The sequence below is a fragment of the Lipophrys pholis genome, assembly GCF_963383615.2.
Source record: "Lipophrys pholis genome assembly, chromosome: 12".
NCBI classification, from domain to species: Eukaryota; Metazoa; Chordata; class Actinopteri; order Blenniiformes; family Blenniidae; genus Lipophrys; species Lipophrys pholis.
In genome coordinates this window covers 6,519,111-6,540,653 of record NC_137641.1, presented here as the reverse complement: position 1 = coordinate 6,540,653, position 21,543 = coordinate 6,519,111, and the positions used below count along the sequence as shown (strand labels likewise).

General features: G+C 42.9%; 1 protein-coding gene across 1 annotated transcript in view; it reads left to right on the top strand.

The window, feature by feature from the left end:
* The window catches only part of tln1 (talin 1), a 117,313-nt gene that overhangs the window by 68,755 nt on the left and 27,015 nt on the right, over positions 1-21,543 (top strand). Inside the window, exons 33-50 of the mRNA XM_080476974.1 lie at positions 472-561; positions 1,243-1,365; positions 1,455-1,598; positions 1,704-1,865; positions 2,599-2,739; positions 2,909-3,090; positions 5,832-5,964; positions 6,853-6,954; positions 7,039-7,209; positions 8,728-8,976; positions 11,375-11,494; positions 11,571-11,717; positions 11,989-12,155; positions 13,002-13,185; positions 13,281-13,406; positions 15,740-15,856; positions 15,951-16,136; positions 16,807-16,914. Of these exons, the coding sequence (XP_080333100.1) occupies positions 472-561; positions 1,243-1,365; positions 1,455-1,598; positions 1,704-1,865; positions 2,599-2,739; positions 2,909-3,090; positions 5,832-5,964; positions 6,853-6,954; positions 7,039-7,209; positions 8,728-8,976; positions 11,375-11,494; positions 11,571-11,717; positions 11,989-12,155; positions 13,002-13,185; positions 13,281-13,406; positions 15,740-15,856; positions 15,951-16,136; positions 16,807-16,914 (2,652 nt within the window). The remainder of the gene's footprint in view (positions 1-471; positions 562-1,242; positions 1,366-1,454; positions 1,599-1,703; positions 1,866-2,598; positions 2,740-2,908; positions 3,091-5,831; positions 5,965-6,852; positions 6,955-7,038; positions 7,210-8,727; positions 8,977-11,374; positions 11,495-11,570; positions 11,718-11,988; positions 12,156-13,001; positions 13,186-13,280; positions 13,407-15,739; positions 15,857-15,950; positions 16,137-16,806; positions 16,915-21,543) is intronic.

Here is a 21,543-nt window from a genome sequence, read left to right as displayed (position 1 = left end):
CTGTAAAAGATTCGTTCCATGTTATTGAGCACCACTGTCCTATGTGTTATGTACTCCCTCTTCAAAATATACCTGGAACGCTGCGCACTAAAAGCCATCCCTCTGAAAATGTGCACTATGCTTTGCACAATTTTCATAGATTATTTGTTCCATATTCAAAATAAGTGCATCAGTCAGATGGACCGCCGGTGAGGTTCGTCCTTTGCCTTGTTTCTTTTTCCAAACTCTTTTTATTGGTGTTTTTTCAACAGTGCACAGAATATGTAACAGCATCTACAATTATGGAATGAATATTCAGTTTTTATAAACCGGAACCAGAAAAAACAAAAAAGGCACAAAAGAGCACAAGTTACCCGTGCTCACCCACCACCCACCACCCACCCACCCACCAACACCCACCAACACCACCCACCACCCACCACCCACATACAACAATACAGTCAGTGCTGTAATTGTGATGTTTGTGTGCAGTCGGTGAGAGGGATGCTGGAGAACCCAACGGAAGCCGTTAATGAGCTGTCGTACTTCGACTGCATCGACAGCGTCATGGAGAACTCCAAGGTAGGACCACTGGGGCTTTGTTATCTTTGTCTCTTCATATCTCCATTCCTTCCTCTGTAAAGGGGCCAAAGCAGTTGACTTTTTCTCTGTTTGGAGTGATTGATTTAGGGATTTTTAAGGAGGGAAAACACTTGTGCAATCGTAGCTCAAACTGAATGATTTCGTTAAAACACACATTGTTTTACTAATGGATTGGGTCTAAGTGTAAATTCAGATCCATAAAAAAAAAATTATTAGTAATTAGTGTTGGGACTTTCATTTCTTTTTGTCTTTCTTGTACTTTGTAGTTTTTAAAAATGCTGACAAAATCTTTTTAAGCCTTCCGAGCTTCCCAGCTCTTTGTGCTCTGTACTTTACTATCCCTGTATTCTTTTATTTAGTTTTAATAAGTTTTAAAGTGTGACAATAAAAATTATCCCGATAAAGACATAATAGATCTCAAATTAAAATCCTTTGATGAGTGGAGCTTTGCTTTTTTATGATGTGTAAGTTGAGCAGTTGAGTATTCAAGGATTAAACTTGATGGCAATCAGAATTCGAAAATGTTAAAAATGTTAAAAAGGAGTGAAGCCGTTACTTTTTCAGTTGTTTTTTTAATGTGCTGATTAACCAGTGAACTGCAGATGAGTATTAATGTAATAAAATGATAGAGCAGGAATCATTGTGGTTTCCTGTCGACAGATCCTCGGTGAGTCTATGGCGGGCATTTCCCACAATGCCAAGAACTCCAACCTGCCCGAGTTCGGTGATTCCGTCAGTAGTGGCTCCAAAGCTCTGTGTGGTCTCACTGAAGCAGCTGCACAGGTAAAAACGGGCTCTTTATTCCTAGAATCTACAATAAATCAATGTGAAATCACAGTGCATTCTGACCAATGACCTGCTGCTGTCCTCAGGGGGCTTATTTGGTTGGAGTATCGGATCCCAACAGTTCAGCAGGACAGAAGGGTCTGGTGGACCCTGCTCAGTTTGCCCGGGCCAATCAGTCCATTCAGATGGCCTGCCAGAACCTGGTGGATCCAGCCTGCACACAGTCTCAGGTACCAGCTTCCATCGTCACCACGGTCATGCTGACTTTCATCCCTCCCTCGTCTGGATAGCTGCGCCTCTTTGCAGTGGATTAAATCAGTCATGTTTCTGTTCAGGTGCTCTCTGCCGCCACCATTGTGGCCAAGCACACATCTGCACTGTGCAACGCCTGCCGCCTGGCCTCCTCCAAGACTCCAAACCCTGTCGCCAAGAGACAGTTTGTCCAGTCAGCCAAAGAGGTGGCAAACACCACTGCCAACCTGGTCAAATCTATCAAGGTATGCAGGGCAACTCATTGTGAAGTCCTCATCAGTTTGTTTATGTTGGTTATTCATAGGGCTGCACAAGATATCCCAGGTTTAGCATCGTTACAATATCAGCATGAGCAGTAAACAATACAAATTCCCCAAAACTGACTCAACTGTAATAAATGATGTTTTCATGGACTGTGCATTCATGCTTTGCAAAATTACTGACTTTTTTATGTGAGAGAAAAGTGTGATTCTTGAAGATTGTGCCATTGACCAATTAAAGAAAATTAGATGATAGTCAATCAATTAGTCAGCACTAATTACTTCATACTTAATGGCCATTGGACAGAGGTCAAATGTACAGCAATAAAGCAAAATTTACAAAATAAATTACCAAAATTCAGCAAACTGCTCGGCTTATGGTAGAAAAATACAAACACATGTATTAAAAAAAAACAAAACATGGCGCGTCACAGCCGGTATAAATGTGAGGCAAGAAAATACCCACTGTTTGTAGAAGAGCAAATGTCCAATGGCAAATACATTAACATAATTGACTTAAGTGTTTTTATATCATTATTGATTTATTATTGATTCATTTTTATCTATCATACTCACCCCCCCACCCCACCCCCAATCCCAGGGTCTAGCTCAGGGACTATCTATATCTGAACCAGGACCTTCTCGCTGTGAGACGAGAGCGTTTTACCACCAATTACAGCAATTCAGAGTTTTGTCTGGTGCACTTTCCTCTCCACAGGCTTTAGATGGAGCTTTCAACCAGGAGAACAGGGAGAAGTGTCGAGCTGCCACCGGTCCTTTGATTGAAGCTGTGGACAATCTGACTGCATTCGCCTCCAACCCAGAGTTTGCCAGCATTCCTGCTCAGATCAGCCCAGAGGTTTGTTTTCATGGCAGCTCTCTGTGTGCTGCATAACCAGAGTGTCACTATCTTCTCAGTTTGTCAGAGTCTGTGTGAGAAAACAACAACATCCAGCGTTATTCATGCGTAACAGCACCTTTTAGTGTTTTCCATTTCCCTCATCCTGATTTGCTCTCCCACCCCTCAGGGTTGTGCAGCCATGGAGCCTATCGTGGTGGCAGCAAAAACCATGTTGGAGAGCTCCACCGGCTTGATCCAGACTGCCCGCTCTCTGGCTGTCAACCCCAAAGACCCCCCCAAGTGGTCAGTGCTGGCTGGACACTCCCGAACTGTGTCTGACTCCATCAAGAAGCTCATCACCAACATGAGGTGAGAGTGAAGAGGGAATCAGGGTAGTGGTCACACAGAAACAGTTTATTTGTTCCACAGCAACTGTCCTTGGTCCCGAGCTTCAGCTGTCATTCTCATTACAGATTGACTCGTCTAGCTTCATATTGACCAAGATAAAAGTGAACCAAAAGTCACGTTTGTAACTACGGTTCTATGAATCCTGGATGACTGCCAGAGGCGGAGCTTTAAGCACTGGATGATCATGCATACGCAGGTTGAGAATATCATGACAACAAAGTCACTTGTGACCTGCCGGTGGCTCACGTGACACCGATAGCGCAGTCCCTTAACTTCTCGCGAGGACACAAGGGACTGACCGCTCTGGCAGTCATTTGGGATTCACTGAACTTTAGTTAAATATGTAACTTTGGTTCTGTTTCATGCCGTCAGACCGCCAGTGCTTTAAGCACTGGATGACGTATAACAACAAAGTCACGAGGAAACACCAATTCAGAAGAACACCCACATCATGACCCAGAAGGGTGCTGTCTCAGAATCCCCTCCAATGGGTGCTTCACTGCCATATTTACTTTGTAGAATCTCGCAAATGTCGTTTGCGACATCCACGAGGCCGCCGCACAGACCCCACTTGATGCAGCCCGGGAAGTCGACAAGCTCCTTGTGGAACGATAGTGGACACCAGCCCGCAGCGGACACCCCTGTGAGACATAAGACCCACTGAGCAACAGTGGTCCAGATGACGTCTTTAAGACGTCATTTCCTTACGTCTGAAAGACGTCCTCAGGGAGGCCAGAATGGAAGTTTTTTGTACGTCTTTCCTGGACGTCGCATGGACGTCCTGTCTGGACGTCGTATAAACGTCCAAAGAAGACCTCTGGATGACGTGACGCAATGGAAAAAAATAAATTAAAAAATGTGACAACACCCAGGATGGAACCCAAACCTCTATCATGACGGGTCCTATTCCTAACCACTAGACCAACTGCGCACTTGTGCCACTGTGAACCCTGACAATACATTTGTAAGCATATCAGTTATATATGACGGACTTGGAAAAAGTATTGTGATTAAACATGTGCCCAAGAAACCATCGATTCATAATAGTTTTTTAAGCCTTAAGTGACATGCTTACAAATTTATTGTCAGGGTTCACAATCCATGCGAAGTCCAGGAAAGACGTACAAAAATCTTTCATTCTGGCCTCCCTGAAGACGTCTTTTAGACATAAGCAAATGACGTCTTAAAGACGTCATCTGGACCACTGTTGCTCTGTGGGGAGTGTCTAATAATGTCTAAAACCCAATGGGAAAGGCCTTGTATAGAGAGGGCCAGACCCCGCCGAGGGCCCCCATGTCACACAAACATGCGCATACCCAACGTGGCTGATGTGTACACCTCTAGTGGACGGACAGGACACGGGATCAGCAGAGGCCTGTGTACCAAAACGAGTCAACTGGAGTGGTTGATTGTAGAGGTAAACACCTTGGGGACAAAAGATGCATTAGTCACTCCAGAGTCATCTGCTGCCCATCTGAGGCAGGACTCATGGACGGATAGGGCTTGCAGTTCCCCGACACACCTACCCGACGCCATAGCCAAAAGAAATGCTGTCTTATGTGAGAGCCACTTCAGGTCTGCCCGGTCCAAGGGCTCAAATGGCAAAGACCGCAGGGCCTCCAGCACCATGGACAGGTCCCATGTTGGCGCCATTGGTCGTCTCGGCGGGCGCAGCCTATGAGCACCATTGAAGAAAAGCATCACCCTTTTATCACTGCCGACTGAAGCACCATTAATGCCAGCATGAGAGCATGAAATGGCAGCAACATACACCTTGTGTGTGGATAGAGCCCTTGATGGCTTCTGATGGCCCCGGCATCAGTGGTCGAACAGTTACCACCTGTTTACGTACAATCTCCTTGTCGACGGTGCACGAGCATTTGAGATGGTAAACGCTACGTCCTCACTGTAGACTGAGGAAGCAGCCCCTGGCCCTGCAGCAGCCACACCCACAGCTGGAGGCGCCTGGGATCCGGGTGGAGACGCTTGTGCAACCCTTGGTGGACTGCACAAGCATGACTCCCAGCTCCGACCGCAGGTCGCAGGGCTACAGGCAACAATCGGCAACCAACTTGAAAGTCGTGGAAACTAGCAATATTGTGCCGACAAACCAAATACACAAACCTGCGAGCGAGAAGGTGAAAAGGGACTGAGCTTCTAGTGTCACGTGACTATATAGACTCACCTGAGCCACCGGGAGGTCACAGGTGACTTTGTTGTCATTATATTCTCGACCTGCGTATGCGTAAGGATGATCATCCAGTGCTTAAAGCACCGCCTCTGGCAGGATGAAATAGAACTACAGGTGCTTCTCAATAAATGTGATCTGCCATCAAATTGATGTTGTTTTTTTTAGGTTGCTGGAAAAAATGTCTGTTATTAGATTATGGATTAAGGCATTAATTCACCTTAAATGCATTAGCGCTGTGGATTTTGTCCAATAAATAGACAAAGTGTTACTAAAGCACTGTGAGCCCCACATTGCTTGTAGTTTGACCAGCTTCTGTGCAAAAATGTATTAACATGACAATGTTTAACTGTCACGTTAAATAACTGTATGAATGCAGCTATTTTGCTTTTAATGTTGTAAAAATATGACTTCTTTCTCAGACGTCTTGCTTTTAAATTAATCTCAATATCATCATATCGTATATGAAGTACAGACACTTATCTAAGTGCCACCCTGTTTCATGCGTGTGCAGAGAAAAAGCTCCAGGTCAGAGAGAATGTGATGATGCCATTGAGGTTTTGAACGGCTGCATCCGTGAAGTTGATCAGGCCTCCCTTGCTGCAATAAGCCAGCAGCTAACACCCAGAGAGGACATCTCGATGGAGGTACACACACACACACACACACACACACACACACACTCTGCTAATATTTCTTATTCACTTCAGTTGGGTTCAGTAGATGTTTTTATCTCAGTGCCTTTAAACATTGTGATTATCTTTTTTTAATCTGATGCCAAAAACAGGAGTGGACAACTTTCTACAGTCAGACTGATGCTTGATAACATTCAGCCTTTTCGGTTTGTCCAAGAACACAGACTTACTAAAATGATGGATGCCCGATATTTTGGACATGAGATCAGCAGATCTTACTTTAAAAATGATGATAAAATTTATCTGAATGCTCCCCGATAGACATGAAATAAATCAGTCCTGGAAGTACGTATTGAATAGCCTTGTGTTTTATCTGCATGTTTCATTTGGACAGGAGCATCAGAGTGTGTGAGTTTCATGACGGGATTAATTTCACGTTCTCTATAGTTTAATGGTAACAAGAAACTATAGCAACATTCTTTGGCCAAAAGTTGGAAAGTATCGGCATGAGTTTCAGCAAAAGTTTATCCATTATTGATCGTGTATGTTTTGTTGTTTTGTCACATTTCATAGTCTTTTTTTTTTTTTTTTTGTCTTGTCACACATTTTTAACATGGAATAATGGGACATTGACTGCTATATTATCTGTTACTGGCCTCATCTGATCTTTAAAAGAAAAGATCCTTAATTTGTATTAATCGCTAACAATATTGTAAAAGAAGATTCAGAATAATCGTAGAATGAAGACTATATAATACTAAATCATTCAGTGGGATCTGTGTGGTTTCAGGTGTGTAGAGGTCCCTGATGAGTGAGCTCTAAGGTGTGTGTGTGTGTGTGTGTGTGTGTGTGTGTGTGTGTGTGTGTGTGTGTGTGTGTGTGTGTGTGTGTGCTTTGCAGACTCTCCATGAACAGATGGCTGCCTCGGTGCATGAGATCAGTAACCTAATTGACCCTGTGGCTGTGGCCGCTCGCTCTGAGGCCTCCCAGCTGGGACACAAGGTAAACCAGTGACGGCATATTCACACAGAGTGTCTCATTGGTGTGGATCCTGTCGTCACGCTTAGTTTGTTTACCCCCGTGTAGGTATCTCAGATGGCCAGCTACTTTGAACCCCTCATCATGGCAGCCATTGGTGCAGCGTCCAAGATCCTGAGCAGCCAACAGCAGATGGCGGTCTTAGACCAGACAAAGACCCTGACAGAGTCGGCCCTGCAGATGCTCTACACTGCCAAGGAGGCGGGAGGAAACCCCAAGGTACTGAAAGTGGCACACGTCAAGCCTGGAAATGTGGAAAAAGCAGTCGAGCACACAGTTTCAGACAGAATTGAAGTGATCCAACAAATTGGTGTGATCAGTATCTCCAGCATGGGCAGTTTGAGGCTTTTGGTACATTTGATTATAGGAGTGTTAATACTTTATAATCATTTATGTCACACATCACACAGAGTGTACTAATTCTAGTTTTAAAAAGTATTTTATTGAGCACCAACCCCCCACTATATGATACATAATTTGCAAGCAGGCACCCTAACAATAACTGATTAAAAGCAGTGTGTATATGTTTGAAGACGCACACTAGTTTTTGTGTACAATAGTTTGACTTATCATATGTTAAAGATAAATACACACCAACAGAAATTCAATCTTTCTGTATATGAGTGTTGATTCCAGTCAAAAGATACTAAATATGCTGCCAAATTGGAAAATGCAAAGACTTCAGTAAAGGAACAGTTTGAACAACAAAAGCACATAAGTAAAGTAGAAAGTGAAAACCCAATCCATCTAGAGTCGTGAGCTTAATAACTGAATCAGCCATTTTTTGCTCCCTTTCTAAAAAGTGAAATTGTCTGGAGCCATCAAGCATGTACTTTACATGTACGATCACAGTCGGCCCTCATTAGATCCATAGGCCAAAATACACTCAGTCGCAGCGCCACCTGGGGGACAGGCTTCCAATCGGTGACCGGCAAGGATGCCCATTCAAGGCTGCTTGAGCATTAATTTTATATTATATATTTATGTTTAACTGAAAAGCTGCTGCTAGGTGTGACTCAAACTGTTTGAGTTTAGAGTTAATCTGTGAGTTTCGACTTTAGTTTATGCTTCACTTTTAATATTTTGCAGTTAGGACTTATGTTTGTTTGTCTGGTCTGCTGCTGAAGGAGCTTTTATCACTATTAGCAGAGATGCATTTTCTCCCCATCCACTCATCGTGGTCCCATCATCCTTCATGTTTCCCGTGTCTCATCTTGCCTCCTTGAAATATACTGGTTATTATCAAGTTTCTCAGAGCTTGACGATGACCCTTTCATGCAGTTCAATGTGATGAAGCAGACCGGTATCTATGACACAGATCAAGGAAAAGAAACTGGGATCTCTTGTATTGTGTCTCAGTAACTGCCATCACATCATCAGCTGAGAGTGACTTATCACTTATTTTCTAACCTATTTGTTTATGAAAATAACACGTTTATTAGTTTAGGAAGCCTTGTATTACTGTGAATAGTACTGCTGCAAGTTAACATTGAAGTTATAAGATTAACTTCACACAGATGCCTTTTGCTTCGCTCTATTATACATACAAGCGTAATGCAAACAGACACAATATGAATTTAGTTTGATTTTGTGTGAAAAGAATTTAAAAAAAGAAGAATCGGAAGCTAAATCTGTTCATGGCGGCCATGGGTTTGTTTGGGATCTCTCACCAACCAGTTAATAATTTATTTTTTAATACTGTGACTTGGTAAAGTCTCTCCCTGGTGTTATTTGCAGGCTGCACACATGCAGGAGGCCCTGGAGGAGTCGGTGCAGATGATGAAGGAAGCCGTAGATGACCTGGGAGCCACCCTGGCCGAGGCGGCCAGTGCTGCCGGTGCCGTGGGCGGCATGGTGGACTCCATTAATGACGCCATCAACAAAATGGAGGATGCACCTACACTTGAACCTGAAGGCACCTTCGTGGACTACCAGACCACCATGGTCAAGACAGCCAAGGCCATTGCCGTCACTGTGCAGGAGATGGTAAGACAGTGGAAATATCTAACCCGTTGATAGTGATATTAATTGTTTTTTACATTTCAAAAAACATCAATAACCTCTAAAATTGTGAGAAAATCTGCTAAAGGTACATTTTGTCTGTGAATGTAAAATACCAGATGCTAGAAGTCCTGTTAGAGAAAATCAGTTTTTTCGATGGAGGGTTCTCAAACTCTTTCATTACATATGAATCGTGCTATACTCACATTTAATCTGGAAAATAACAACCTGTGAACTTTATCATTCTGTCCATTGAAATCCAAATATCCCAGAGATACAACTGTAAGCCCTGGCATAAAAGAAGCTTTTAAATTTAAGTGATGCCACAAGTCGGCAGTAGTGAATCACAGCAGTTTATGGTCTGTGCAGGTCTTTAGAATGCTTTAATCTCCATTTAATGAGTTTGTCAAATTTTACAAATAACCCAATTATCTGTTGTATTCACTCGTCAATCTGACGTGTTTGAGGGCCTGTTCAGACCCGTTGTTAACATGTGTTTGGAGTGATCGGATCACAAGTGGTCAGATTTAAAGACAAGTGTGCTTTCACTCAAACCACTTCCAGAGATGGTCAGGGAAGCTTCTGACCACATAGACTTTGTAGTGCGAACAGAATGTGTCACGGATGCATCCCGGGACTGTGGCATCACAGGAAAATATGTCATACATAGTGGCGTTTCTAGATTTAAATACTTGGTGGGGCAAGATTTTATTTCAGGTCTCGTGACTCCACTGAATTCCAAAGTAAAGTGTGTGCACAACATTTTAGCCACAACATTATAATAACCATATAGGCATTCATCCCGTAAAAAATGTTGAGCCTTGGAGATGGCTGATTAAAAAAAAATGTTTTTAATATTAAAAAAAAAAAAAGTGAAAGGCAGGAATCGAAGCAGGCTAAGCTGATTCATAGATGGAATCGACACTGTTGGTCACTTGTCATTGATTTTACCACCAGTTACCTTCAGTTCCTCCACTAAAATAAGAGTTTCAAACTCGTTCTCGTAAATAATCAACCTAATAATTTAGATTTTTAACTGTTTGTTAGCTTTAGCTGCTACAAGCTGGTATTTGTGACGACTTGTGAAGCTCCGCCTCAATCAGCGCCAGCCAATCAGCTCTGAGCTTCTACATGACGTTGTTAGTGGGGCTTCAGGCTTCAAGCTCCACTCAGCATCAAAATCACGTGATCTGAATGAACGGAGCCACAGCCTGAGCATGAGCACTGCATGCAATACACACTGCATGGTGAGAGAGGGGTGAGCTACACTAATGCACCATCAGTGTGAATCAGGAGGAAACAACCTGAAACAGCAAGAGGAGACCAATAACCAGTTCAGTCCTCACACAGTAATTATGTGCTATATAGAGGACATTATATTTACAGACAAGAAAGTATTGTAGATAATCTTAAAGAATTAATAGCATACTTTGTATGCAGTACTTTCTGATGACACCAGGTGGGGCTCAGCCCCTGTCATACGTAAACATCATCAGTGCGCGCCGTGTTTTCGTTTAAGACAATGTGCTCGTCTGAGTTGTAGAGTCTTTCCAGTTTTCCAAAGAAACCATGGAAAAGAACATGGACGTCCGAGCCTGGGGGTCTGCAAAGACATGGCGCCTTATTGCAGCCTGGGTGTACGACTCAAAAATGTGCGCCGGGTCGTTTAGCGGAAGTGACGTAGAGATAGCAACACTATCTGACCTCAAGTGGTTTGCCTGAAATGCATGATACCAACAAGTACAATCAATCTGTGTCGGGGCTCGCCACATGTGTTCGGATCACCTGAAACGCATCTGAACGCCATGTCTGATCCAGCTGTGGCTGAACTGAAGACAGACTGGCTGCTGGAAGAGTCGACATCACTGTTTCATATTGTGTCTTTGAACTTGCATCACTTGCCCCTGCAATGTAGTTAAAATTAAGAATTTACTTTCCCATTCTAATGTAGTAAGTGGTTGAAGGGGCAGCTAGATTGCACAGGTCATAGCACAGCATCAAGCTTTTATTATAGTACAAGCTCCTCCCCTTTGGGAATCCGGCGAGCATTGTCTGACCCTGCTTCATTTATGACAACATACTGTCAAGACAAACACTGCCATAAATTAAGAAATTAATTCAGGTCAGACATTGACTTAAGTATTTTTGCTTGATACAGAAGATGTGCTTGCCTGTAGGGGATTTAGGATAATACTTTAGGATATTCTTGTTCTGCTCTGGTAAAGGATGATGCAGTGGCCTCTCATGCCCTCTTAATATTCAAAGAAGTTGAAATGTTGGGCAGGATTATAATAAAAGCTCGAGTTTGAGACTCTACATGAGGCACAGGATAAGACTGCACATAGTGTTCACAGGAGCATTTCTCATTCTTACCTTTCTTTAGGTGACCAAATCTAACACCAACCCTGATGACCTTGGAGGACTCGCCAACCAGCTGACCAATGAGTTTGGAAATCTGGCCAATGAGGCCAAATATGCAGCCGTAACTGCGGAGAACAATGAGGTAAAGATTGACCAGCGTTAAAACCATGAAGTGAGACATGTTCAGATGTTTACTCTTTGATCACGTCCGTCCCCAGATTGGATCCCACATTAAGAAGCAGGTTGGTGAGCTGGGTTTCAGCTGCACAAGTCTGGTGACCAAAGCTGGAGCTCTGCAGTGCAGCCCCAACGACTCCTTCACCAAAAAAGAACTTATCGAAAGTGCCCGCAAAGTCTCTGAGAAGGTCGGAACACACACACACACACACACACACACACACACACACACACACACACACACACACACACACACACACACACACACACACACACACACACACACACACACACACACACACACACACACACACACACACACACTCTTCACTTTTCTTCCAAAGTAAAGATGTTTATCAAATCAATAATGTATGCAGTTTAGCTTCTCTTCTACTTGAATTCAAAGTATTTTAATCTCTATAGTATTTACTTATTCGCTGGCTGATCTTCCTCTTGCAGGTGTCCCATGTGTTGGCATCTCTTCAGGCCGGTAACCGTGGCACACAGGCTTGCATCACGGCCGCTAGTGCGGTGTCAGGGATCATTGCAGACCTGGACACCACCATCATGTTTGCCACTGCTGGTACTTTGAACAGAGAGAATGCGGAGACCTTTGCTGACCACAGGTACTCACACCTCTCTCATTCACATGCAAAATAAGCTCTAAAGAAGAGTTGTTAGTGTGGGAGATGGACAGGTGATACTAACTCTGAACCTTGCTGGCTGGTGCATTCAATCGTGGCTGGAATGATTGATCAAAGACAATTTTACAGATTTGATCATGCATGTATGGACCTCAATCTCACTCTCAAACCTCACTACTGAAATATTGACATTTAATAATTGAGATAGCGATAAACATGTGAAGGGATTGATGTAGGGATTTCTTACCTCATAAGGATCACGTCGTACCATTAATATAGTGCAGTCCACACATGGGGTACAAATTATGTTGCGTTTTGGTAGTTTGGCCATCAGTAATGATTAATAATTATCAAAGATGGATATTGACATGTTGAGAGAGTTAACTTACTGTGCTTGCATTAATTAGCTCGTAGCATTAGCATAATTTAGCCCAAGTGTAGTGAGCTGTGATGAAGTGAGAATAACATTGAATAGGGATGAGAGATTATCTTTTTATTTACTGCCACTGCCTATAAACAACAGACAACAAAATGCATGGAATCGTGCACAGTTTAGTCATTTCCAAAATGTATAATGTGAATTTTTATATCACTAAAGATAAAGTTAAAGCTTGTTCATCCCGGACAAATAAATTGAATTCATGGTTTTGCTCTACAGTTTATTATAAATATAATTAAGAAGTAGTGTGGAAGGGGAGACTGTCACTGACCACTATTAATTTTTGTAACTTTAAGCTGATTGTAAAGTCCTAATTTTTGCATATTATTCCATTAGCAATGTTAGGAGCCTTCACTGACAGCTGGTGTTTATTTGTTTGTTTTGCTCAGAGAGTATATCCTGAAGACAGCCAAGGCTCTGGTGGAGGACACCAAGCTGCTGGTGTCCGGAGCTGGAGCTAGTCAGGAGAAACTGGCTCAGGCTGCCCAGTCCTCAGTGTGCACCATCACCAAACTGGCAGACGTGGTCAAACTGGGAGCTGCCAGCCTGGGAGCTGAAGACCCCGAGACACAGGTAGGGACAGCATGACTGTTCGGTAGCTCCACAGATACAGAGTCTGTGAAGGTCTCAGCTGAAGCAGTGAAATGCCACACTCTCCTCTGTTACAGGTGGTCCTGATCAATGCAGTAAAAGATGTGGCCAAAGCTCTGGGGAACCTCATCAGCGCCACCAAGGCAGCTGCAGGCAAACCGCACGATGACCCCAGCATGCTGCAGCTCAAAAACTCTGCAAAGGTACAAAACTCCTTGTTATAGGAAGCATGTCTACTTTCAGCTTTACTTATATTTTTTACTGCGGGGGTAAACAAAAAGAAATTTGGAAGGGACACGTGTGCCTTTATTTCAAGTTTGATAATTAATATCAATGCTTTATTAGAGTAGTGGATCCTCAAATGATCCTCAAGTGTTTGAGTATCAATATATCGATACCATAGAGTCGATGCACCCGGTGTAGTATTGTATATGGACGCCCTGGGAAATGGACTCCGGGTCCATTTTCCACTGTGCAATAAGAACCCCGCCCTCTATGATATGGACCCCGGGGACGTCTATATTCCGCAGCGGAATCTGGACCCCGAACCCCATTTTTTTGCTGCGTAATATGGACCGCCCACAAAAATATGCTTGTAATAATTGCTCTTTTATATTTTTACATTTATAAATATTTTATAGTATTTTTATTTTCTTCATCTCAGTTTCACATTTCCCTCTTGTCGAGATCTCGATATCTCAGAATATCAGTGCTCATCATGGGTGTCTCGTTTTTTTGCCATGAAAAGTTCTTGACCAGGAAATTGATCAGTCCAGATATTTTTAACATAAACAACATCTTCAAAGATACATATCACTGATTCCATAGAGTAGGAACAAAGCAGGTTTTAAGAATCTTTTTTGTTGATTCACACTATCATTATTGAGAGTTGTATATTTCTGTAAATAAGTCTTAGCTATTTAATCATGTAAAAGAAAAGGTTCAAAATAAAACATGTTTTGGATTAATAAACATTCAAACTTGATTAGTGCCTTCTCCGTCAGACACACTAAAGGGCCTTTCACGTTGGATAGTCCGGGACTCGGTTCACTTGGGAGGGGGGGGAGCCGAGAATCTTCACACCTTCGTTTGGTTCGTGGCGTTCACATTCAGTTTTGAGACTGGACCAAACCATCTGTAAAATGTCACCCAATTACAACAGCTGCTAGTTTGGGGGCGCCGTTGCATGACACGAACACTGACCAGAGAGGACGTAAAGAAGAAACACTGCTCATTGATTGGTCCGGACCGTAACTGGAAGTCCTGCCGCTTTAGCCCGTGGTGGCTAGGCTAGTTAGCCACTGGCTAATGGGTAGCTACAAACAACCGCGATATATAGTCTTCAGACCAGATGTCAATAAGCGCCTTTTTCACTACTTCTTCCTCTTTACTTCTTCCTCACTACTCCACGTCTGCCTGCCAGATATTTTCCCCTAAAGGCCCCTGCCTACTCCCATAAGAACAAGAAGTTAGGTTAGGTTGTGACTTCAGCCAGCTGCTGAAAAAAAAGCTTTTTCGGCAGGAGAGTTACTTATTTCTCGCTTCCAATGTATTCAGAAATGCATTCCGCCAAACTGTTTCAGTAATAAAAGAGAGAGTTTGTGTCCGAGCCGCCATGATGGTGCTGTTTTAACCGAAGGAGCTGAGTGATGCGTTCAGGTGCATCACGTAACCCGCCCGCCGACGTGTTAACGAGCTGTGGGGCTCATACAGTAGCGAGGCTGCAAGCTAAATATGATTAAAATATGACTGATAGTCATTAGCGAGCTGGAATACACATTGGCAGCACACGGCAGTGCAGAAGCTTCGGCAGTGCGGCACCTACGTAGTTCAGCCAGGACGGTTGGCACAGCCGAAACTAATTTCTTCGGCCTGAAAGGTTTAGCTCGTCACCTTCTCGTTCTAGTCATGAAAAAAATGGTGCGCTTACGAAATAATTTTGTCTTAGTTAACAAAAGCAACCGCTGCCTTCCCTTTTCTTTGAAGATTTGTCTGCATGTTTTATCTCAGGTGTTTGTCTTTGCTTCTCCTCGTTGTGATTATTTAATAAATCATTTTCTTCAAGAATAGAAATGTCAACTTTTGCATGAAAGCTAAAACAATTGCATGGACAGTGTTGAAAATAGTGGAATTTATTAAAAACTGATTAACTGTAACCAAAACAACGCCTGTGCTCCACTATCTGACTTCTGAATAACTGATAATATGAATGTTGTTCCTTCACTTTTGGTATAAAAAATTACTAGTAACTGTAATGAAGAACATATTTTCAGTACCTTACAAATCACTGTAAAACATTTTATTGCAGCCTTTCGCTTTAATGTATCTTTTACAGTTACTGTATATTGTAGTTAATGTATAGCAGGTAAATTTCTACTCATTTTATATTTGTGACCAGATTCTTCCCATGCTGTGTCATTGGTTATTGTTTTTTATTGCTAAATAAGCTATTATTTCTGTTGTTAGAAGTTTACCGTGCTTTATTTACAGGTTGAATAAGTGAGAGTACGTTCCGCTCACTGTCTGCATTTTGTAGGTGATGGTGACCAATGTGACGTCCCTTCTGAAGACTGTGAAAGCAGTGGAAGATGAAGCCACCAAGGGCACGAGAGCCTTGGAGGCCACGATCGAACACATCAAACAGGAGCTGGCGGTGAGTCTTTGTCATCCTGTCTGACACTTGAGTATTAAATAGAACCACGTAAAAGCTTTCCCCTTGCTGACGGTGTCCCGGTTCGATCACGCAGGTTTTCAGCAGTTCAGATCCGCCGGCAAAGACGACCACACCGGAGGAGTTCATTCGCATGACCAAAGGAATCACCATGGCGACGGCGAAGGCGGTGGCTGCTGGGAACTCGTGCCGTCAGGAAGACATCATCGCCACGGCCAACCTGAGCAGGAGAGCCATCGCTGACATGCTGCACTCCTGCAAGGTACAGTGGCGATGGTCTGATGGTTCACCTGGACTCACTGAACGCGTCAGGAACAAAGCAGGAAAAGCCCAGATTTGTTTTATTATTCAAATGTTTTGCAATAAAATACACCTGCACAAGTTGTTATCACAATATCAGCATAACCAATATTAAAAAAGACCACATTATATCATGTTATGCAAAAGACGACCCACAAAAACATGCAGCTTTTACAGAACAGGCTTATTATGAGATTTATTGTGGCAGTCTCGGATCCTGCAATGGCTCTAAACCCCTGATAAGGATTGAGCCCCCCACTTTAGGAACCATTGGCCTCAAGATGAAGACAAGAGAAAATCTGAACAAAGAAGGCCTCCTGGATAACCTCTCAGGCTCTGTTAACTCAACAATTTTCAAATGGAAACACTAAACTTGGACTTGTTTTAGCTGTTCATTCTATTGAAAGCAGTGTTTTTGCTTCTGTAAATCAGAGTGCCATGGTTTTGACATGTCTCTCTCTCCTGGACAGACACAACCATGTCTGCAGGCAATAGAACTTCTGAACATTTTCTGAGCGAGTCAATAAACATAATTTTGGAGGAGTCTATTCATGCAGTATTTTTTTCGTTGAGGACGAAATTCACTACCTTAATCTTTTGAGACATAGATTTTTCTCTGTTTACTCCTTCAGGAGGCTGCCTACCACCCGGAGGTCAACAGGGATGTGCAAATGCGAGCTCTGCGCTATGGAAATGAGTGTGCTGCCGGATATCTGGGACTGTTGGAGCACGTCCTGGTGGTAAGGCTTCAACACTCACCATTGCAGGAATGAGATCCAGCATTCACAACCCAGAGAACCAAGCTGCAGGAAGGGAAAAAGGAAAGCAGGAGTTAAATAAAGGACACACTCCTCCTTCAGGACATTAAGAACAAAATGTGCACCAGAAAAAGTCACTTTTGATTCAAAAATGCTACAAGAAAGTCGCCAGGTTGGTAATATTACCTATTACCATAATACAACATCTAAACCTCAAGTCACACGACAAGAACTCACAAGAAGTTCTGGAATTTTAAGTGTTTGTGCAAAGTTTCATGATTGTTTACAGACACAGGCCTATACAAATTTGTCCTTTTAGTCAAATAATTGTATATATTCTGTCCATCGTCCCAAGAAGGGGTAGATGCTTTGCTGGATGGATCCCAACTTACCTAACTCAATTTGCCATACGGACGAAGGACTTTGAGCAAATATTTTTTAAATAAGTGGCGTTAGATTCTATACACCAGGAAGTGATCACAACAGCGTTGATATTGAAAGTGTGTTATTAAAAGACGACAGTAATGAACTCAGGGAGCCACTGAGCTTTACAACTCAGTCAAAATGATGCTCCAGATCATTCTGAATGCTTCTGTTGACAATACAGTATATTTTCTTTTGGAAATACAGGCAAGCTTGTCATTGTTCTATATTTTTCCAATTTAAAGTGAAGCAAACAGAAATAGAGTTTTGATCCTGAGGTTCTGGCTGTTTGAAAGGTGACAGCTCGGCATCGTTTGGATTTACTAGTTTGACGATGATAACCTGTGAAGCATCCATCTGGTTCCTGGTGACATGTTTCAGGCCTGTGTTAAGGTATGTTCCCGGCAGCCCCGTTTCGGCCACCGTGGACAAAACGGGATGGACGTGAGACAACGCAGGGGGACGGGACGGGCAAACGTAAACAGGTCGTGATTGCCGTTGACGCCGTGCCAGACTTTTAAACTGTCAAAGAATTTGCCACGGCGCAGATGGAAAACTTAGTAGCCCGTAACAAAACGGGATGAACGTCATTGGCAGCAACGTAACTGGTCGTAAAAGAACTTGGAGGCGGTCCGTAGCGGGACGGGAGGCTTACAGGAAGTGACGTAGTGTGCGTTCCATTGCGGTTGTTTCATGGTCGCTTCACGTTTTATCACGTCGCGTCGCACTTCGTCACGGTTCTCACGGCGCCGTTTCATCACGTTCAATCGCGGCTTCCCACGGCGCAACACGGTCTGGGAGGAAGCCGACTCCGAGCACGGAGGGGAGTTTCATTTGAGTCTGAGTAATTAACGACAGAACACCTTCTACAAGCTCTGCCATTGAAAAAGAAATCCAGAGGTATGTGTGCACCCAGTAAAAGTCTCAGGATACAATGATTGTTTCACTGTTGGTTTCCCTTTGAGGCGTAAATGTGCTTCAGAATGGTCCGGCGTCCACATTTCATCCATAGAAAGCCGTGACAGAAGGTGATAAACGTGCCACGCCTTCCTCCGAATTACCCAAAATCCCACGGCGCACTACGTTTCGGGCAAACCGGGCTGCCGGGAACATCGTGTAAACGTACCTTTAGTTGACTCGGTTTGCCTGTAAATATAGGTAAATTTAAAGCGGAGAGCAAGAAAGAGTAAGAAAAATGTATTTACTCTCTGTTAAAAGCACCTAGAAATGACTGTGTTGTATTTGGTGAATTGAATTGAATTTACAGGGAAAGAAATAATAATAATAAAACAATTTCCAGTCAGCTTCTCCTCAAAGTGGTCCGGTTCTCCCTGGACTGAACGTTGTCACCTGAACCATGATGTGCACCGAGCAAGCAGATGAAGGCTGAGTCCGTTTCAGCCTGTTGTCAGATCACCTTCGTCTGTTTTCCAGTTGAAATGTGAACATAATCCTCAAAACAAACCAACAGATCTTCCCACACCGGGGTGTGTGTAGATTCTTCTGTATTTTCTTTAACTCCAATATTTTACGAGCTGCTTGGGAGGCGTCAGCCGTCAAAACCTCTACAATGATCACGTCTGTCCCTTCTGACAAGTGGTGATGAGGACGTCTTAGTCTGTAAACATTGAACCCATCTTAAATCACCTCCACTGCCTCTGATACATTTTCCCGGCTGTGAAACCTTTTACAACACCAATGTTTCTTTCTGCTGACAGAGACATTTTATACAGCATGAACGCTGCTTGTCTTTCCATCCGCTGCTGTTCATTTGATCAACTTCTTTCTTTCCTCTGTCCGACGCTCTGTCTCTATACTTTTAAACTTGTGGCTCACTGATGTCGGTGCAAGCCGGTGAGTACGCTGCATGATGGACCTACACAGGTGTGTGTGTGTGTGTGTGAGAGACTGAGGCTGCATTGTTTGACTGCTCCACTGAATGTACACGTGTGCACTCAACAAGGCTGCAGAAAAGCATCGGAGCATGTTGGAACCATTTCTACACATCAGTCATCACACAGGCGGCGATGCTTTAATTCTATCCTTTAACTTTTATAACAATATAACCAGGTGAAATGGATAATCCTCATTATCTCAGTTGGTGGGTTATAGGCAGCAAGAGAACATTTTGTCTGTCTGTGTCAAAGTTTGACAAGCGGACGAATAGATATTTGTAAGGATTGGAGAAAATTGTGACGCTTGATGCCTGTCAGGGACCTCCAGAACTGCGGCGACACAAACGGCAGTATTTACTTGTTCAATGAGTAATTGTGTGGCTTTACAGGCAGTTTACAGTTTGACTTTTTATATATTACATCAATCAGAAATGTCCCAAGACACCAAACAAAGTTTCATATTCAAATAGCAGGAATGTTTATGCACAGCAGCATCACTCGCTTTAGTTTCAACATTCAGTTTTAAGTAAAAATAATTTCAAAACATTGATTATCCTGCAGTAAACAGTGTTGGTATTGCCATTGTTATCAGTTGACATGGGAAGTTTATAAATGGCTGTGACATATATACACACACACACACACACACACACACTCCCTGTACTTTGCGCTTGTCTAAAATTAAAACATGGATATTTGAGGCTTTGTATTGTTGGAAAAGCATGTTACACATAAACTGGGATCAGCTTCAGTGACCCTGAAGTGGATAAAGTTGTGCAAAAAATGGATGACTCGACACCTATACATAGCTGTGGGTTTATATATATATATATATATAATCAGTGGCAGCTGGTGATATATTTCTTAGGTGGGGCCCTTCATTATTATTTGAGTTCAGCCAATGTTAACATAATGTAAATACAGTGCATTTATAAACCACGACAACAATCTTGCCTTTTTTAGACTGAGAGTCCCCCAGTGATGAAACATTATAGTTCTTTTAAACAGCTCATGAATAGAGAGAGAATAGAGAGCACTTCTTAAGACTCTTTTATTAAGGGTGGGGGGGGGGGTGTGTGTGTGTGTGTGTGTGTGTGTGTGTGTGTGTGTGTGTGTGTGTGTGTGTGTGTGTTTTCAGTTTTCGTTTGTGGCTTTTCATTTAATAAATTATGGCAAAGAGGAACTGTGACGCTGTGGGGGAACCCGGCGGTGGCATGCGCGACTGCTCGCTCCAGTGTGCATTTAAAAATAACTCAACTGGAGAAAGTTGAACCTGTCCTGCAGCTTTTCTTCTTTCAAACCGGTAAATTAGACGAGATGTGGCAGAGTTAATAAGCAGAGACTCACCGCTTGTTGTCTCCATCTCAACGTCTCGTAGAAGCACGTGAGAACAAACCAGAACTGACTTTAAGCCAATCACTGAGCCAGGGGCCGTTTAAAAAGTGTCTCGGACATGAAATGATGCTGATTTGTTAAATTTGATGTCATTCACTCTGGTGTTAATATGTAATTGGTGAGATCGCTCCTGACGTGCAGTCGGGGTAGGCAGTGCCTACGCAAGGCTGAATTGAAATGAATTAAATGTTCATTTGATTATTTTTTTTAATTATAATAGAATTTATTTTTCAATTTCCGGTAGCTTACAGTACCTATAGGTTTGAAAGTGTCAGCATTTATGGAGACTGCTATTGAATAATTGTTTAAGTTTCTTTAGTGGTGTTTTACCATCTTGATTTGGTTAGATTAACATTTTCCCAGCCGAAATATATTGTAGTGTCACGGAGCTGATCGCTGCAAATGCATTATGGGAGTTGTGTTGGTGGCGTTTCAAATGTCTTTATTTGGGCTTATATTAGGCTTCTTAGTGTTGGTAATGATTCTGTTGGGTTTCTGTTGCTTAGTTCGTGTAGTTAGTTAGTTGATCTAGTTTAGTTCAGTTTAATATTTAGAAGCTGGCAACCAGGAGTGAAGAGGGTTTTGTGTGTCATGTCGTTCTTCCATGGTGTTCCTGTTAGGTGTGTTAAAATAAAAGCCTCTGCTGCTTGCAGTTGGTATCAAGGGAAACGCTCATTGTAAGTTTAGAATCCTACGTAATGCAAGATTGCTAATTAGCCCCGCCTCCTTAGGGCGGCTTATCTTAACACCCCTGGCTGCTCACACACACACATAGGGTACGTCCGAATTGTCCCTCCTAACTCCTTAACTATCGACTTTACCTTAACCCCCTGGATGACGTCACGGGGTTAAGGAAAGGTGTTAGGAGGCTTCCTAAAGGAGTTAGTGAAAGGCGATC